This window comes from Gobio gobio (assembly GCF_949357685.1).
Source record: "Gobio gobio genome assembly, chromosome: 24".
In the NCBI taxonomy this organism is placed as follows: domain Eukaryota; kingdom Metazoa; phylum Chordata; class Actinopteri; order Cypriniformes; family Gobionidae; genus Gobio; species Gobio gobio.
In genome coordinates this window covers 42,529,290-42,549,202 of record NC_137120.1, presented here as the reverse complement: position 1 = coordinate 42,549,202, position 19,913 = coordinate 42,529,290, and the positions used below count along the sequence as shown (strand labels likewise).

The window sequence follows — 19,913 nt, the reverse complement described above, 5'->3', positions numbered from 1 at the left end:
CATATCGCACAGAGAACATTTTGTCCCACCTCAGCATTTGTATTACAATGATATCAAATAATTAACTCAACAATATATACAAATAATACTTAATGTAAACTGTCATGCTAGCAAAAGCCATAGAATCGTCCACATTGCCTAACAAGAACAAATGCTTTAAAATTAATTTAGAGTGTTTATTTAATAAATGTGAAGGGTAAAACAGTGAATGTTGTAGACAGACAGCCATTCAATCTCAGTCAATAAGGTCAAATATATTTTTAGGCGTTCAGAAGCTCTAATGGGAAATTTAAAACATGGAAATGCCCAAAAGTATTCATAATACTTCATATAAGACTAGTGTAACAGCATTCAGCCTAACAAAATACAGAAATCAGATCACAGTCAAAATTGAACAGATAAATCCAACTTTATTGCTCAAAATATTAAACCAGGGTTAATCATGTGGGGGGAAAAAGGCTTCATTACTTTTTTGATTTGTTTCATTGATATCTGAACATGCTTTCCCCAGTCTTAGAAAGCCACACACTAACGTAATATAAAATAGAATGGTCATTACAGGGTTTTTTTTTGCTCTTTTAGGAGGAACTTTGATCTGAAACTCACATTTGAAATGGTTGGTCTGGGACACACCGGTCGGACGTCGTAGGGGAGCAAGAACTCTGATTGGCCGTTCAGATTAGTCAGTGCTCGAGAATATTAGTAAAACGATCAAAGAAGTCAAACGATATAGATGAATATATCTGCAGAAATAGACATATCTCCTTTACACGCAGGAGTAGAACGTGTGTGCTAGTTGACAGTCGGCTATAGTCCTTTTACCTTTTCCACCAAGGCAGTTTGAGTGATGGTTCGGAGCCAGAGCCTAGTTTCCAATTGTCTTTCCACACCCAAAGCACCAGCTCTGAACCAGGAGAAGTGGTTCTTATGTCGCACCAGAACATTGCTGGTCTAGAAGTAAGAACCGCTTGTGTTAGGGGCTGGGGACTGGGTTACCATGACCAACAAGACCAACACAAACTTGTGACCGCCATTTTTGAAATAGCGGCTAATGGAGCCAACAGCTGCTCGATTGTAATCTCCGTCTATACAAATGACGGCGAGCTGCACGAATGCGTTGGATTCGCTGTGTTTTGATGCTGATGTAGGATCTTAAAGCCATGAGCATCAATAGTAACGCAACGCTCGCCATTATTGATGGAAGGCTTGTTGGAGATGTGCAGACCGATCGCCGTATGACATCAGAGTACAGCGAGAGCACACGACTCCTTATGCTTTTCAATCGCTCTTGCGGTACTTTGATCTCATACGCTGATCGGTCTACACAGCGCCAATGCATCTCGAACACGCTGTGTGTGTGTGTGTGTTTCCCGCTGAGAGAGATGAGATGTATACAGTGACGTAAGACTGGCTCTGTGGCGGCTCTCTAGCCCGTGGAAAGACAAACCGGTTCTTAGAAGACTCGTCAGTCAAACCAACTCCGAACAGGCACTAGCACTAGCTCTGAACTAGCACCCGGTTCATGCTGGTGGAAAAGGTATAATAGTGTGTTCAGGTGTAGCTTTTTGGCCCCCGACGCAGGCGACACAGTCTGCTTTCATCAGCGCTAATTCTTTGGCGTCGGTTTGGTGTGTCCCTACCCTTAAAGATGAACTTCATTCACTTGCTGGATCGGAAGATTAACTGCTTACTTTAGACATTTGTTTTTTGTATGATTGAGTAGTGAATTCAACCGAGCAAAACTTTTCCCACACGGAGGGCAGTGATAATGTCCAGTGTGTGTATTCATGTGACTCTTAAGGGTACCTATTTGTGCAAATCTTTTCCCACACTGATCACATGTGTGCGGTTTATCTCCAGTGTGGATTTTCATGTGACTCTTAAGGTGTCCTTTTTGCGTAAAACTCATCCCACATTGATTGCATGTGTGTGGCTTCTCTCCAGTGTGGATTTTCATGTGACCCTTAAGGTGTCCTTTCCGTGCGAAACTCTTCCCGCACTGATCACATGTGAAAGGCTTCTCTCCGGTGTGAACCCGCTCGTGTGTTTTCCGATGTTCCGACTGACTGAATCTCTTGTCACAGTGTGAACACTTGTAAGGTTTTTCTCCAGTGTGAGTTCTCTGGTGCCGCTTCAGTTGAGCACCATCAAAAAAGATATTCCCACAATCAAAGCACATGTGATTCTTCACACCGGTGTGTCTTTCCTTGTGTTTTTTTAAGGCACTCCGCTCACTAAAACTCTTTCCACACAAAGAGCACACATGAGGCTTCTCCTTTAAATGAATTTTCAGGTGGCTCTTCAGGTAGTCTGCCCCAACAAAGTTTTTCCCGCACTGATCACAGTTAAATGGTCTTTCTCCAGAATGACAACGCAGATGTGATTTAAAAGTGCTTGCCTGTCTGAAACTCTTCCCGCACTGATCACATGAGTACGGCTTCTCTCCGGTGTGGATCTTCATGTGTTCCCTAAGGCCTCCTTTGTTTCTGTAACTCATCCCGCACTGATCACACATGTGCGGCTTCTCTCCGGTGTGGATCTTCATGTGAAGTTTAAGACTTTGTTTGTATGGGAAACTCTTTCCGCACTGAGAGCAGGTGTGAGATTTTTTGGCCCTTCTTTTCAATAAAAAATTACTATCACTTTGTGAGTGACTTAAAGATTTTTTTCCAGTTCTGACAGGATGTTTCTCCTCCGCTTCCCTCAGTTCTTCATTCTTGTCCATCTGGTCTAAAATGAAATAAAGAAAGTTTTAATTTTCTGTAAATAAAAAAATAGCCCTGATGTAATAGCAGCAATAATAGAAATGCTACACAACGCCTCCACTGTAGACTAGACTAGACTAGTAAAATTTATTCTACACAAGTAATGTCCCAATTTAGCTTAGTTAAAGCAGCACTAGGTAGGTTTTGCTCTCGGGGTCCCCCTACAGTTGGGAAACAGTATTGTCCTCTACTACTGTCGTAAACTCTGTCATCTTACATCAGTGGATGCATCGCATGTGCATTTGTTGACATGACAACTATGATATCCCTGAACACTGCAGGAGTTCACATGCAGGTGTTCTGCTTGCGTCGCGTGTGAAATGTCTTCATCCCAGGTACAGGGGCATATGTTTCATATGAATATCATTTCATGGGTTTTATTTTTTTCAAACGCCAAATGATCGCGATGCTCACGTTTACAAGCCAGCGTCATTATAGTAGCCTAGTCTATTGGTTCTCGTTTTACGGAATCTATATGATACTTCAATTCAATGTTTGAGTGGTAGGAAATAACCATATAGCGTCAATATTATAATATCAAGCTACTAGATGAATCTGCAAATTTGAAAAATCGATTTGCATTATAGCTTGAGGCAAGACAAATAAACAAATATCACAGACATGTTAGGTATCCTAAAATATGATTTTGTACGTCTTATGTATTTACTTGCAAGAATGTAGCCCCTCCTCCTTCAGCTCACGCCAACGAGCAAACACTGGCCCAATGTTGATCCTCGTCCTGCCTTTAATCCCATCACTTTCTCCTTTCCTCTTTTTGCTTTCCTCCGACAAAACCTTTGCTTTCTTATTTTTCTGTGCTGCTTCGGCCATGACTATAACATTCGGCAAACAAATGATAGTTGGGCTTGCATGTCCGAACTTAAGGAAGTGGGAGGAAGTGACGTATATGCCGTAAAGCGGTCGAATTTTGTAGTTCTTTTTTTTCTCGGGTTATTACCCGAAACCCAAAGTTTAAAAGTACGATTAAAAACGATACAGACCCCGTCAGGCTATGGCAGACGTGTCATTCAACCTATTGTAAGTCAATGTATCATCACAAGAGTCTTGAAAATATATTATGAAGGTTGAAAAGTTACCTAGTGCTGCTTTAACAAAAACAAAAATTTTATGAATATGACTAATACTGATGAATAAATAGGCCTATAAAGGTAAAGCTATTAAATAGCAGTTTTTGTTAATACAATAAAGTAGCCACCACACTAACTGAAAAATATACAAAATAACAAAGTGAAATTAAAGTGGCATTTTGGGGTTATGGAAACAACAGCGAACCAAAACGTGGCATTGGTGTATGGTTACACCCCTTCTAATAAAGGCAGGAATCTGGAGAAGTGGCGCGCCTCACGCGGGCAGGGCTTATGCTCCGAGAACGGACACTGCACTATTGATACAAAACACGAGTGCGATTGCTGTATTCACACCTGCCCAAAAGATCCGCACCAAGGGGGAAAACGAACTTGAGTTCGATTCAATCGAACCAAACAAGACAGGTTTGAATACACCACACATCTAGACTTCAAACACATCTCTTTAACTTGTCTGTATTGTATAGTAACAAAATAAAAGTGACTTGAAAGGTAACTTGACAATTTGTTTAAAACAAAAACAAAGGAAAATTGAGTTTCAAGCTCCATTTTGTCAAGTTAACTTTGTGAAGCTGCTTTGAAACAATCTGCATATAAATAGTGTTAGACAGGAAAATTATGCAACAGAATTTGATTCGGCTGTACAGCCGCTCTGGAGAAAACGGTGATGTCATCAGCTCATTTCAATTATCATACAGTGACAATGCGGGCAGATCAGTAATTTAGTTTCACATTTATTTGAATATTTAGTAAAAAATTTAGTGTCCCCAACTGAGCAAGTCAAGCCAAAGGCGACAGTGGCAAGGAACCAAAACTCCATCAGGTGACCTAATGGAGAAAAATAAACCTTGGGAGAAACCAGGCTCAGTCGGGTGCCAGTTCTCCTCTGGCCTTCATGCCATGTCGGTGAGACAATTATTAGATAGGAATATTCAAAAGATCGGAATCATTACGCCAGAGACGGGTTTATTGAGGATGCCGTGTCGATGAGGCAATTATTAGATAGGAATATTCAAAAGATCGGAATCATCACGCCAGAGACCGGTTTATTGAGGATGCCGTGTCGATGAGGCAATTATTAGATAGGAATATTCAAAAGATCGGAATCATCACGCCAGAGACCGGTTTATTGAGGATGCCGTGTCGATGAGGCAATTATTAGATAGGAATATTCAAAAGATAGGAGTCATCACGCCGGAGACGGGTTTATTGAGGATGCCGTGTTGATGATGCAATTATCAGATAGGAATATTCGAAAGATCAGAGTCATCACGCCGGAGACAGGTTTATTGAGGATGCCGTGTCGGTGAGGCAATTATTAGATAGGAATATTCGAAAGATCTGAGTCATCACGCCAGAGACGTGTTTATTGAGGATGCCGTGTTGGTGAGGCAATTATTAAATAGGGATATTCGAAAGATCGGACGAACTGCTTTAAGTTTTATAACCTTAATGTTCTTTGGCATAATTAGTGAAGAATCAAGAATAAACACCAACCTCTTTGTTCTTCAGTATCTTCTTGTTTTCTTCTGAAGGGTTCTGGAACACCTCTTTGTTCTTCAGTGTCTTCCTGCTTTATTCTGAAGGGTTCTGGACCACCTCTTTGTTCTTTTGTATCTTCCTGCTTTATTCTGAAGGGTTCTGGACCACCTCTTTGTTCTTTTGTATCTTCCTGCTTTATTCTGAAGGGTTCTGGACCACCTCTTTGTTCTTCAGTATCTTCTTGTTTTTTGCTGAAGGGTTCTGGACCACCTCTTTGTTCTTCAGTGTCTTCCTGCTTTATTCTGAAGGTTTCTGGACCACCTCTTTGTTCTTCAGTACTTTCCTGCTTTATTCTGAAAGGTTCTGGACAACCTCTTTGTTCTTTAGTATCTTCCTGCTTTATTCTGAAGGGTTCTGGACCACCTCTTTGTTCTTCAGTGTCTTCCTTCTTTATTCTGAAGGATTCTGGACCAGCTCTTTGTTCTTTAATATCTTCCTGCTTTATTCTGAAGGGTTCTGGACCACCTCTTTGTTCTTCAGTATCTTCCTGTTTTATTCTGAAGGGTTCTGGACCACCTCTTTGTTCTTCAGTATCTTCCTGCTTTATTCTGAAGGGTTCTGGACCACCTCTTTGTTCTTCAGTATCTTCCTGTTTTATTCTGAAGGGTTCTGGACCACCTCTTTGTTCTTCAATGTCTTCCTGCTTTATTCTGAAGGGGTCTGGACCACCTCTTTGTTCTTCAGTATTTTCCTGCTTTATTCTGAAGGGTTCTGGAGCACCTCTTTCTTCTTCAGTATCTTCCTGTTTTATTCTGAAGGGTTCTGGACCACCTCTTTGTCCTTCAATGTCTTCGTGCTTTATTCTGAAGGGTTCTGGAGCACCTCTTTGTTCTTCAGTATCTTCCGGTTTTATTCTGAAGGGTTCTGGACCACCTCTTTGATCTTCAGTATCTTCTTGTTTTATTCTGAAGGGGTCTGGATCACCTCTTTGTTCTTCAGTATCTTCCTGTTTTATTCTGAAGGGTTCTAGATAACATTGTTGTTCTTCAGTATCTTCCTGCTTTATTCTGAAGGGTTCTGGACCACCTCTTGGTTCTTCAGTATCTTCCTGCTTTATTCTGAAGGGTTCTGGATAACATTGTTGTTCTTCAGTATCTTCCTGCTTTATTCTGAAGGGTTCTGGACCACCTCTTTGTTCTTCAGTATCTTCCAGCTTTATTCTGAAAGGTTCTGGATAACATTGTTGTTCTTCAGTATCTTCCTGCTTTATTCTGAAGGGTTCTGGACCACCTCTTTGTTCTTTAGTATCTTCCAGCTTTATTCTGAAAGGTTCTGGATAACATTGTTGTTCTTCAGTATCTTCCTGCTTTATTCTGAAGGGTTCTGGACCACCTCTTTGTTCTTTAGTATCTTCCTGCTTTATTCTGAAGGGTTCTGGACCACCTCTTTGTTTTTCAGTATCTTCCTGTTTTATTCTGAAGGGTTCTAGATAACATTGTTGTTCTTCAGTATCTTCCTGCTTTATTCTGAAGGGTTCTGGACCACGTCTTTGTTCTTTAGTATCTTCCTGCTTTATTCTGAAGGGTTCTAGATAACATTGTTGTTCTTCAGTATCTTCCAGCTTTATTCTGCAGGGCTTTGGATAATTCATGTTTTATATGTTCTTTCATAAACTCTGTCTTCTTCCCCTGTAGCAATATTGCAATATTCCAGCATTTACTGGTAAACTGCTGTGGGAGGAGCTTAACTGAAGATGAACTGCTGTGGGAGGAGCTTCACTGAAGATTAACTGCTGTGGGAGGAGCTTAACTGAAGACGAACTGCTGTGGGAGGAGCTTCACTGAAGATGAACTGCTGTGTGACAGAAGCAGATCTGCAAAAATAAAAAAATTAATTAGTTATTGAATTGATATTTTCCTTAATTTACATTTAAATGTGTTATGTTTAACTATCCATCCATCAGATGTCGAGTCGAGGCCGAGGCCGAGATGTCGAGTCGAGATGGCGCCGAGGATGGCCGCAACGTCGCAAGCTCTGCTGAAACATTGTAGTTTTTTGTTTGTTCTGTTTATAGTTTTTGTGTTTTTTTGTCTTGGATGTTGTCTGCCTCACTACGTACGACAGACAGACACTTTTGGACATTGATTCGGCAATCGCACACCGAAAACCGGACTTTAAATTCTCCAGTGACGAACCGCTGCTTACAAACACAGCAGCGGATCCTTTTGTTTGGGCGGCCCGACCACGTAAACGCCGCCGGAGAAGGGGAAGCAGAGCCGGCGTGCTCATCAGAGTAAGACGCCGCGCAAACCGACCCCCGCTTCCCAGTATTTTACTGGCAAATGTTCAGTCTCTGGACAATAAACTCTGCGAGCTGAGAGCACGGATCTCTTTCCAACGAGAGACGAGGGACTGCTGCATTATCTGCCTTACAGAAACTTGGATGTCCGCTGAGATTCCAGATTCGGCCATCGAAACCACGGGGTTCTCCGTGCATCGGATGGACAGAGAAAAAGATCTCTCCGGGAAAAGCAAAGGCGGGGGTGTATGTTTTATGATCAACCGATCCTGGTGTGATCAGAGGAACGTACATTCTATCAAGTCTTTCTGTTCTCCTGATCTGGAATTTCTCACGGTTATGTGTCGACCATTCTGGCTACCGAGGGAATTCACAGCGGTCATCATCACAGCTGTGTATATTCCCCCACAAGCCGACACAGACCGGGCACTGAAGGAACTGTATAGGACAGTGAGTGAGCAGGAAACCGCGCATCCTGAGGCTGCGTTTATTGTGACCGGGGACTTTAACAAAGCCAACTTCAAGCGCATCGCACCCAAATACCACCAACATGTTAGCTTCAACACACGAGGGAACCGAGTTCTGGATCATTGTTACTCTCCCTTCAAGGATGGTTACAAATCACTCCCGCGCCCACCATTTGGCAAATCGGATCACGCTTCCATCATCCTTTTGCCCGCATACAGGCAGAGGTTGAAACAGGAAGCACCCGCCCTCAGAACCATCCAGTGCTGGTCGGACCAATCGGACTCTATGCTACAAGACTGTTTTGATCACGCGGACTGGGAGATGTTCCGGTCGGCCTCTGATGACGACATCGAGGTCTACGCCGATAGCGTAACGTGTTTCATCAGGAAGTGCGTAGAAGACGTTGTTCCGACCAAAACAATACGGCTGTACCCAAATCAGAAGCCGTGGCTAAATGTGGATGTTCGCGCGGCACTCAATGCGCGGACCTTCGCCTTTAACTTCGGTAATGCGGAGGAGCATAAACAAGCAAGTTATGCCCTCCGGAAAACCATCAGAGCAGCAAAACGCCAGTACAGGGACAAGATTGAAGGACAGTTCAACACCACCGACTCCAGAAGCATGTGGAGGGGAATTAACACCATCACGGACTACAAAGGGAACACAAACTCCACCGTGAACACCGCTGCCTCTCTCCCGGACGAGCTAAACACCTTCTATGCTCGCTTTGAGGGAACTAACACCGCCCTCGCGGAGAGAGAGCTTGTGGCTGAAGATACAGAGGTTAGTGCACTCTCCGTATCTGTAGCGGATGTAACCCGATCCTTCCGGCGGGTGAACGTCCGTAAAGCCGCGGGTCCAGACGGCATTCCGGGCCGCGTCATCAGAGCGTGCGCGCGCCAACTGGCTGGAGTTTTCACGGACATCTTTAACCTGTCCCTCTCCCTGGCTGTGGTCCCCACATGCTTCAAAACGTCCACCATTGTTCCTGTACCGAAGCAAGCAAAAACCACCTGCTTAAACGACTGGCGTCCTGTTGCTCTGACCCCCATCATCAGCAAATGCTTTGAGAGACTAGTCAGAAACCACATCTGCTCTGTTCTCCCCCCCTCACTGGACCCACTGCAGTTTGCATACCGCAAAAACCGCTCCACTGATGATGCCATTTCATCCACTATTCACACTGCTCTCTCCCACCTGGAAAAGAGGAACACGTATGTGAGAATGCTGTTTGTAGACTACAGCTCAGCATTCAACACCATTGTGCCCTCCATACTTGACATTAAACTCCGGGCTCTCGGCTTAAACAGCTTGCTATGCAGCTGGATCCTGGACTTCCTGTCAAACAGACGCCAGGTGGTCAGAATGGGCAGTAACATCTCCTCATCACTGACTCTCAACACTGGAGCCCCTCAGGGCTGTGTTCTCAGCCCACTCCTGTACTCTTTGTACACACATGACTGTGTGGCAACCCACAGCTCCAACACCATCATCAAGTTTGCTGACGATACGACGGTGGTAGGTCTCATCACTGACAATGATGAAACGGCCTACAGAGAGGAGGTGCACACTCTGACACGGTGGTGTCAGGAGCACAACCTCTCCCTCAACGTCAGCAAGACCAAGGAGCTGGTGGTCGACTTCAGGAGGAATGAGAGAGAACACCGCCCCATCACCATCGATGGAGCACCGGTGGAGAGAGTCAGCAGCTTCAAGTTCCTCGGTGTCCACATCACAGAGGAACTCTCATGGTCCGTCCACTCCGAGGCCGTTGTGAAGAAGGCTCATCAGCGCCTTTTCTTCCTGCGACGGCTGAGGAGGTTTGGAATGAGCCGCCACATCCTCACACGCTTCTAAGCCAGCACTACAGAGAGCCTGCTGACTGGCTGCATCACCACCTGGTACGGCAACAGTACCGCCCGCAGCCGCAAAGCCCTGCAAAGGGTAGTGCGCACGGCCAGCTGCATCATCGGAGGTGAGCTTCCCTCCCTCCAGGACATTTACGCCAGGCGGTGTGTGAAGAGAGCTCAGAGGATCATCAGAGACTCTAGCCACCCGAGCCATGGGCTGCTCTCACTGCTGCCATCAGGCAGACGGTACCGCAGCATCAGAACACGCACCAGCCGACTCCAGAACAGCTTCTTCCCACAAGCAATTAGACTCCTGAACTCTTGATCCATCAGGATCAAACACACACTGGACAGAATATCACTCAGCACAACCCACTGTAGATACACACACATTATATACACATTTATTATAATTTATTATTTATCATATAGCACCTATTGTACATTGGATCTCTACTGTGAATAATAATGTATACTGTACATTGTATATTATTATTATTATTATTATAGCGTAATGTATATTGTTTAATGTATGTTTTAGTGTGTATATTGTTTAAAGTATATTGTTTAAAGTATATGTATATTGTAAGTATGTGTATATTGGTTAAAGCTGTGAGAACCACACTCACATTGTGTAAATTATTTATTGTTTATTGTAGAGTTTACTGTGCTGTGAGTAATTGTGGGCGCATCAGTGTAATCTGATGCTGCTCTAAATGTTGTACATGTCATGTCGTGACTACTATGTTGCTCGGAACTGCACCAAGAATTTCACCTGCTGTTGCACTTGTGTACATGGCTGTGTGACAATAAAGTGATTCGATTTGATTTGATTTGATCAAAGTTACTGATTTTTATTATTTTATACCATAATTAAAAAAGAAAATCAAAACTAGATTTAAATGTACAGATTTGTAAGAAACAAATAACTAATGAATAAACTAATGATTGATTTCAACTTCATCTAACTTGCCATGTACCTGTGCTTTTAGCTGGTTTTATTTCCTGTTTAAATGAAAATGAGGAATCCGTCTCAGACTATAAGAAAATAAATGCTCTTTAGAGACGTGTATCTTACAGAAAAATTGGTGATCATGTAGTTTAAATCAGTGTGTTGACACCAGTGTTGGGTAAGTTACTCTAAAAAGGTCTAATCTTCAACAGTGTCATTAGATTACTGTACTAATTACTCTCTCTGCTTTATTACTTATTACTTTCAAAATCAACCTCAACCGGATGAACAATACAAGGATAAACATGAAACTGTGCTTTTAATTCTTTCAAATAAATGCATAAATGATTCCTAAACTTACCAAAATATTTTAAAAAGCTATATAAAAGCATACATTTTAACATTAGATGTTAAATCCACTATTGTTTTATATAGAATTGTTCTCAAGTCTATATAGTATTTAATGAATTACATCAGAGGTACAGAATAATAAGAGTAATCTGTTTCAATTTTTTCAAGTTTAAAGTTATTAAATTACTTAGTAATTAATTAGTAATTTAAACTACACCCAACACTGGTTGACAACAGTGAAATGAGCTTTTAGTGGCAATTTATTATAATGAATATATGAGGTGGAATAGAGGTTTTCTGTTTATAGTATTACCCTGTCTTCACGTGCTATGGGAATTATCGTAAATACTAGTTTCCTAGTTTGCAAAAAATAAATAAATTGGACATGAACGGCCTCTCAAGTTAAAATTGAACGCAATGAGCTCGTAATCACGACTTCAGAAGTGGGAAATGCGAAATGTCCGAGAGCACGTGCACCCCACGCGTCATCCTGATCATCAGCACATCTCACTGTGTGTTTTCAGTCAGGATGCTGCTAAAGGAGAGTGTAAAACTGCTATATAATGGTATTACTACTCACAATATGAGACGCATAACATTTCCCTAGCTCTCAGAAGACTTTGGCCAGCAATAACATCCTCTTCTTCTTCGTCTTACTGGCGGGTCGCGTATCAGCTGTTCAGGCGCACAGCGCCACCTCCTGTGCTGGAGTGTGAAGGGATCTCAGTCTAGGTTAACATGATGAGATCTGTATTCTTAATCTGTAACCCTTAATCGTCCCTCAGGGTTTACGTTTGAGGCCCTTGTGCTCAGATAGACCCCAAACTTTTACAGAGCGATTGCATAAGGAAATATAATTTTTTTTACATGGAAAACTATATATCATTTTTTTTATTTCCTTCTCAACTATACATTTATGCTGTGTTTTTGTGGGTATTTGGTAGTTTTTTACCTATTTACTGCACAAATACTTAACTATGTCATAAATTGGCTCATTAAAAATTATTTTTTTATGAAAAAATCACTTGAATGATGATCTTAAATAAATATAGATAGTTTTTGGACATTGCTCTGTGTTAGGGATAGAATACCGCCGTCTGTAGGTTAGTGGAAAAACTTTAGGAATTATAGTTAAAGAGAAAGAGAGAGAGAGAGAGAGAGTGCAATGACCACATTATCCACTAGAGGTCCAGAGGGAAGTTATGCAGAAGTTAAGCTGCCTTTCATCTTTCTTTATTTGCCCTTTTCCCTCTTTCTCATGATTGTTCCATGTTGCATTTGTGCTCTAGTATTAGTCCTTCATTTATGTATGGAATTTTTTCAGATTTATGCCAGTTTTGTTGATTTTATTTGCCAATTTCAATAAAAATACTCTGTGTTGCAGTCACACTCATGTGTGTGTTTGTGTGTGTGTGTGTGTGTGTGTGTGTGTGTGTGTGTGTGTGTGTGTGTGTGTGTGTGTGTGTGTGTGTGTGTGTGTGTGTGTGTGTGTGTGTGTGTGTGTGTGTGTGTGTGTGTGTGTGTGTGTGTGTGTGTGTGTGTGTGTGTATGAGATAGAAAGTTTGTTCCACTTTGTGTTTATGCTCTAGGACCAGACCTTGATATAAATGTGGAAATTTCCAGATTTATACTGGATTTAATTAATTTTTTTTTTTTGACAAAAAAAGTGTTTTTTTTTTTTTTTTTTACACTTTCCCATTCATTTTCAATGTGGGGTCAATCTGACCCTGAGGGACTTAAACGGTAAACATTTTTTACACACCTTTAGAACAACCAAATCAAGCCCAGATTTTTTGTGCATGTTTAGATTATGTAGGAAAAGTCCCAGAGTCTCATGGCCCTGAGATGAAGGGAACACTTTTTAAAAATGGAGGAACAGTCCAGTGGGGTCAGCTGAACCCCAAGGGCCGATTAAGGGTTAATGAACTTTAAAACTGCGTTTACACATGAATAAATTCTGGAACATAGAATGCTGTTCGGTTCAGTAACACTTAATTTTGCAAAGTAACTATCAAGTAACTTAGGCCACGTCCACACGAAGCCGGTGCATTCCCTATCCGATAATTTTTTTTCCTCGTTCTAAAAAAAAATTCCGTAAACACGGCGTCATCTCAAGAAATATCTGCGTACACACGAAACCGACTGAAAACCACTGTTGCCAACAAATTTTCAGGGGAAGTTGCTAAAGGCAGATAGAGTTGTTGCTAAAAGTTGCTAAATGAACGTCATTTTGCAAGGCAAAACTATGCCATTATGTAACGCGTAGATATTATTTGATATGCTAATTTAGATTTGTTTGTAAAATTAATGAAAGCAATGTGTTAGTTAATATGTACGGATCGAGCCCCACACATGACGTGCAAGAAAAAAAAAAAGTAAATTGTGCGCAAAATTTACAAATTTGTTCCTTCGATTTGCTAAACCGTCCACACGATTTACTCATTTGTTCCCACGATTTAGTCTACTAGTTTTTTTCCTGCATGTCATATGCAGGGCTCCGTAAATATGCTACCTAAATGATCTTCCGGTTTTTACAGTGATTTCCACATTTCCACTAGCCTGACGTCGTCATACTCAATTCTAGTCAGAATTTGAGTCTGATTCTGCTCCGTTGGGCTGTGATTATGGGGCGTGTTTCAACCGAACCAGGAAAGACCTCAATTGGATACACCTACAACCAATCAGAGCAACGGAGCGACCGAGCGACGCATAACGTTAGTTGTCAAATGTCAACAGAACTCAACTGCACTGTGTTGCCAAGTCCACGGGTTGAAGCGACCGCAATTATGTGATATACAGACCCAGGAATGCGAATTTTAGCAGGCAGTCCTGCCAAAATAACACATATTTTACCCCTCAAATGCCTTTTTTTTCCCGTTGTGGGCGGGGCTAAGTTCGGCTGGCATCCAGGCTACATTTCCACAGGAATTATGAATGAACCGCTCGGCCTATTGAGCTAGCTTGTACATGTGTTGTTTGGATTAGAGTCACTTTCCAGAAGTTGCTAAAAGTTGCCAAATAAATTTAAAAAATTGCTAAATTTGTTGCTAGGTGCTTTTAGAAAAAAAAGTTGCTAAGGTAGTCTGAAAAGTTGCTAAATCTAGCAACAAAATTGCTAAGTTGGCAACACTGCTGAAAGGTGTGTAGTATATATGCCAGACCAGTATGGGGCGCTGTAATTCTGCCACAGATATACACTATACACGGAGAAGAAGACTTTGAGCATGCGCATAACCTTGCGCGCTGTATACGAACCAAGAAGAAGAAGACGAAGATGGCGAACGCAACAACTTCAAGAGCAAGATTAAGAGTGGAGTCTTTCGTATGGACTGACGACGAAGTCGAACTACTACTTAGAGTCACACTCGACTACAAGTTCATTAAGCTCCAAGAAAACGTTGACTGGGAGTCGTGTCACTCTAAATATTGTGATATAACGGACGCGTTTCAGGCACAGTATCCGAGGGAGCGAACCGAGAAGGATTTCCCTCACGATGCTTGCACGGTCTCTAAAGCCCAAGTCACCGCAAAGTTGAAAAATATACGCAACAAATACAGGCATGCGGTTGACACAGGGCGTCGAAGAGGTCAAGGACGGGTTATACTCATATTTTATGAGCTTTGCGAGGAGATCTGGGGTGGGTCGCCGGCTACACGCTCCATCGACACCGGCATCGAGACCGGGGACCTGGAAGAGTCTGAAGAGCTGCCCTCCGGTTCTCCAAACTCCACTGAATCCCTCCACTGTCTTCCATCTGCGGTTGTAAAGCAGCGCCGGGATTTGCTCCAGGTAAAATTTGCTCCAGGTTTATGATTTCAAGCTTATGAGTTGAACTTAAAGGGTTAGTTCACCCAAAAATGAAAATTCTGTCATTAATTACTTACCTTCATGTCGTTCGACACCCGTAAGACCTCCGTTCATCTTCAGACACAAATGAAGATATTTTAGTGTAAATCTGATGCTCTGAAAGGCCTCCATTGGCTCAACTTTACACTCTCAAGACCCTTAAAAGACACTAAAGACGTCGATACAAAGTCCATCTCACTACAGCGGCTCTACAATAACTTTATGAAGACGAGAATAGTTTCTGTGCGCAAAAAAAAACCTAAATAACGACTTATATAGTGATGACCGATTTCAAAACACGGCATCATGAAGCTTCGAAGTGTTATGAATCAGTGAGTCGATTCAGCGGTTCTGAGCGTTATGAATCAGTGAGTCGATTCAGCGGTTTGACACGCGATCCGAATCATGATTCGAGTCACTGATTCATAACGCTTCGAAGCTTCATGATGCCTTGTTTTGAAATCGTCATCTCTATATAAATCGTTATTTAGGGTTTTTTTGCGCACACAAACTATTCTCGTCACTTTATAAAGTTATTGTAGAGCCGCTGTAGTGAGATGGACTTTGTATCGACGTCTTTAGTGTCTTTGTTGAGAGTGTAAAGTTGAGCCAATGGAGGCCTTTCAGAGCATCAGCTTTACACTAAAATATCTTCATTTGTGTCTGAAGATGAACGGAGGTCTGACGGGTGTCCAACCACATGAGGCTCGGTCATTAATGACACAATTTACATTTTTGGCTGAACTAACCCTTTAAAGGAATAGTCCACCTCAAATTTGAAAATTGTATCATCAATTACTCACCCTCATGTTTCAAACCTGTATGAATTTCTGTCTTCTGCTGAACACAAAGAAAGTTATTTTGAAGAATGTCGGTAACCAGACAGTTGTGGAAGTCATTGGGTACCAACACCAACAACTGTCTGGTTACCGACATTCTTCAAAATAACTTTCTTTGTGTTCAGCAGAAGACAGAAATTCATACAGGTTTGAAACATGAGGGTGAGTAAAGGATGACACAATTTTCCACTTTGAGGTGAACTATTCCTTTAATTTTAGTTCAATTTAATGCATTTGTTTAAATGTAGCTCAAATCAATTGTGTGGAACCACTTACCATAACATTTAGTAAATTCAATGAATAATTTTTTTTTCAGTGTAGTAAGGATGGATGCATGTTCTTTGTGTAGGTGCCCACTAAGCAAAATAATGTCCGAAAGACGTCTTTTTCATTCTGGCTCCTCAGTGGACGTCATTTCAACGTCCGATTTTTGTTACAAAGACGTCTTTCGGACATCATTTTGCTTAGTGGGTGTGTTGGTTTAGTGCATTATTCACATAGCTTTTCTGAACTTATTTTGCGTAGTAATAATGCAAATTTTCTCTGCTATATTTAAGGCAAAGTTGAACAGCCATAGAGGAGACCGGCTGAAGAGGAAGGTTCCCACCGATCCAGCAGAGGAGGACCTTAAAATAAAGAGGAGGATGTTGGAGTTGATGGAGGACTCTTCTAGACGCAACTCCGACAACATGCTGCAGATAAACACAAACATTGCTAACATTACCAGCACCATTCAGGAGGGGTTTTCCTTTATGAGGGAATTATTCCAACGGCAATTTACACCCCCCCACAGCAGCAGTGGGCAATTCCAAGGGCAATTTGCAAAGGAAAATGTCAAAAGAGAAATAAAGGAAGAAAATATAATCATATAAAACATGAAGATAAAAGTAAGGACTGCGGATGAAGGAGTAGAGAAACAAAAACTTTATTCATTTTACAACAGAAAACAACAGAACTGAGGGCTTAAAAGAACGCCCTGAAATCAAAATGTTCTTTTATTCAGGATAAAAAATAGAAGTGTAGTGTTATGTATTTAGGATTCATGCATAATTGTTTATTGTCTTTTAAACCCACACACAGCACAAATCCTCAAGAAACATCTAACAATAAAGAGACTGACAGCAACAAGAAAATAGTTTTTCTTCAGAAAATGTTTATTGCACATCTTTTGATAATTATAGTTATACAACTATAATACAACATACAGTCAATAATACTAATGTATTTAAGACACTGAGCCGGGACAAAGTCACGTGACAGACTCAAAACTCAAAACTAATCATTTCTGTTTCCGTTAAAATGTTGAAAAGTAAAATAAAAAAATTGCTATAATAGAAGAATATGATTTGAAAACTAAACCCTAGATATTTAGTTTAATGTATTATTTTTAGTGTTTTTTTCTTTTCTTCTTGTGATCAATGTTTGTGTAGATATGGTGGGGAATTGAAATAACATTTAAATTATATTCTTCTGAAATGAACAAAATTACTTATTATAGCTGATTATAGTAAGATCCGAATTTCACGTTAAAGAAGGCGGAGCCTCAGACCACACCCACCTATGACGTATCGCCACGGACCAATAGAAGTACGAAGAGGTTTACCAGCGAGATTTTGAACTCCTAAAACAAACTTTATCTTGGCCTGATTTTATTTGAAATGACGTCACTTTGTTCTTAGATTTCTCTTGAAGTATCACGGAGCATTAATACTCATAGACATTTATAATACTGAGTTTTATGTCAGACAGACACCTCCAGAGGGAGCTACAGACAACATTTAAAATCTAGAAAATAAATATAATGATAATAATGGACAATATGGCCACTTTAATATTCACAGCAACAGTGATAAAATCAGGGCGAATGAGTCAACACAATGGAATGACGAGATATATTTCCTGCTAAAGTTCAGTGTTTGTTGCCTATTTGAGATGCTTTACTAACCAGTTATATAACCAAGAAACAGTTCTGTGACACACACTGGACCGGCTCAGATTCAGAGTTAAGACCCGCTGTGGGCTTTGGTCAATGGAAATACAAGGCTGATGTTCAGCCAGAATGTGCTGTAGTTCGTCTGGCATGTTTCATAGCCACTGACAGCAGAATGAAATAAGAACAAACGGACAACTCTTGAATCATTTCACTGTATAATGATCAACTGAATTAATTACAAAACAAGAACATATTCTCTGGGTCATCACAGAAAACACAAAGGTCATTACGGTTTTCAGATGGGAAATCTGGCACAGGACAGTAAACACTTTCTCTGATAGCAACTTTATTACTTATTTCACATTTATTATGAATAGGTGAAGCCCTGTTTCTCTACTCCAAACCGAGTCATCTCATATTCATGGAGGTAAGAGAGTTTCCTATCTAGGCAACTCGACTCATTTATGCCCAGTCCTGGTTCAGCTCAGTGCTAGTCTCAGCTAGGGTTGGGCGATATGGCCAAACAATCATATCTTTGTATTTTTTTGGTTAAATGGCGATACGCAACAGTTTTAAATCTAGATCTAGATTTCTAATTTCACTTGTGAATTAATCCACCAGTTAGGCCAGAATTCAAGTATGAAAACTAGGGCTGGTCGATACGGCCAAAAAATCACATCTCTGTATTGTTGGGTTAAATGGCGATACGGTATGTTTCTCTGTATTTTCTACGTTTTTCTATTTGGATAATAAAATAAGTATTTATTTAAAAAATAAATGTATTTCACATCCACATTCTATATCCAATGTTGTCCTACAAACTATGTTGATATTGAAGGCTATGAAAACATACTATATAGTGAATGTAATAAATGTAGGCGATGCACAAATCACATTACATTTTAACATTCTATTTTATTCTAAAAACTTAAATTCACTAAACTTAAAATGAAAATAAAAACAAAAGCACAGACTAATTATAGTAGCCTACATCTTATTACCCCATTATAATGGTCACTTTCATACACTTGCACGCGGTCTACTATTGCAGGGACATTGGCCTTACATTTTTACACCCATAAACATGACGCGGAACAAATCGAACTGTGATTGGTTGCGTTACATGTCAATCAAACAACCTCTTGGGCGGCCCTTGACTCATGCTGCGTTCACACCAAACGCGAATTGAGCGTCAAAATCGCGTCTACCGCGTCTAGTTTCACGCGCGAACACTTTGAATGCATTCGCGCGTCCACGGCGAATTGGACGCGCGTAGAAATCGAGCGTTTGAAGCGAAATTGACGCGCATTCAAGGCACTCCATGAGAAATGTCATAAAACACCACTCTGCCATTTCATAAAATATATATATTAAGCATTAATAGCCACACACATGTGGTTCAGGCAACTCCTACATTATCTTCACTACATGTATATTTAAATATCCTTAAAATATAAAATATCCTCTTTGCCCTCAGTCAAAACGATTTGGCAGACAACAAATTATAGATCCATGAGAGCAAAGATCGGCCGTTAGATCTACACAAGATGCACCACTACAGGACATCAGAGCCAGCGGCAGGCGGCAGACGGCAGAAGGACTGGCCGAGGAAAGGCTGCCCTCGCCGGGGTTATGAGCGCTGACTGCCCGGTGTTCGCCTGGATCTCACAACTCCAAAAACACAAGATTCGTTTTTTTTAAATAGGCGCTCTCTTTATAAATAAACCACAGATTTGAGCTTTAAACAACTACATTATCACCTGAAAAAGTCTTAAAACTACATTTTGTGACACAAAAGTTGTATTTTTAAATTATGCAGGGTTTCTCATCACGTCACTTTACCACGTGAACGCAGCGAGCAGGCTCCTGATTGGTTAACGCGGCGCGAATTGACGCCAAAGTTCAAATTTTTCAACTCTGGCGTCAGACGCGAATTCGCTTAACGCGTGAATGCACAAAAGCACCATTCACATGTAACGCGCGTATCGCGCAAGACGCTCAATTCGCGTGAACTGGACTTG

At 41.2% G+C, this 19,913-nt stretch overlaps 2 protein-coding genes across 3 annotated transcripts; one reads left to right on the top strand and one right to left on the bottom strand.

Annotated features, from left to right (window-relative positions):
• Positions 1–164: 164 nt before the first annotated feature.
• Positions 165–11,943, bottom strand: LOC307120893 (uncharacterized protein). 2 transcript variants are annotated; one of them, XM_079808123.1, is made up of 3 exons: positions 11,854–11,943; positions 5,369–7,226; positions 165–2,730 (listed from the first exon to the last, which is right to left on the bottom strand). In XM_079808123.1, exons 2-3 carry the CDS (start codon positions 7,002–7,004, stop codon positions 1,688–1,690), a joined length of 2,679 nt encoding a protein of 892 aa, XP_079664249.1. In that variant the 5' UTR covers positions 7,005–7,226; positions 11,854–11,943; the 3' UTR covers positions 165–1,687. The 2 variants fall into 2 exon arrangements, with proteins under 2 accessions (XP_079664249.1, XP_079664250.1); XM_079808124.1 differs by having other exon boundaries at positions 5,420–7,226.
• Positions 11,944–14,530: 2,587 nt separating this feature from the next.
• On the top strand, positions 14,531–18,831 carry LOC307120904 (uncharacterized protein). Its single transcript, XM_079808150.1, has 2 exons — positions 14,531–15,063; positions 16,517–18,831. The coding sequence occupies exons 1-2, from the start codon at positions 14,548–14,550 to the stop codon at positions 16,829–16,831; spliced, it is 831 nt and encodes a 276-aa protein (XP_079664276.1). The 5' UTR covers positions 14,531–14,547; the 3' UTR covers positions 16,832–18,831.
• Positions 18,832–19,913: the final 1,082 nt, after the last annotated feature.

Excerpts from the sequence above, each read along its gene's own strand:
- LOC307120893 (XM_079808123.1), bottom strand. The coding sequence starts at position 7,004 with ATGAATTATCCAAAGCCCTGCAGAATAAAGCTGGAAGATACTGAAGAA. Across the intron at positions 2,731-5,368 it reads AGATACTGAAGAACAAAGAG|ACCAGATGGACAAGAATGAA; the intron begins GTTGGTGTTTAT and ends ATTTCATTTTAG.
- LOC307120904 (XM_079808150.1), top strand. The coding sequence starts at position 14,548 with ATGGCGAACGCAACAACTTCAAGAGCAAGATTAAGAGTGGAGTCTTTC. Across the intron at positions 15,064-16,516 it reads AGCGCCGGGATTTGCTCCAG|GCAAAGTTGAACAGCCATAG; the intron begins GTAAAATTTGCT and ends GCTATATTTAAG.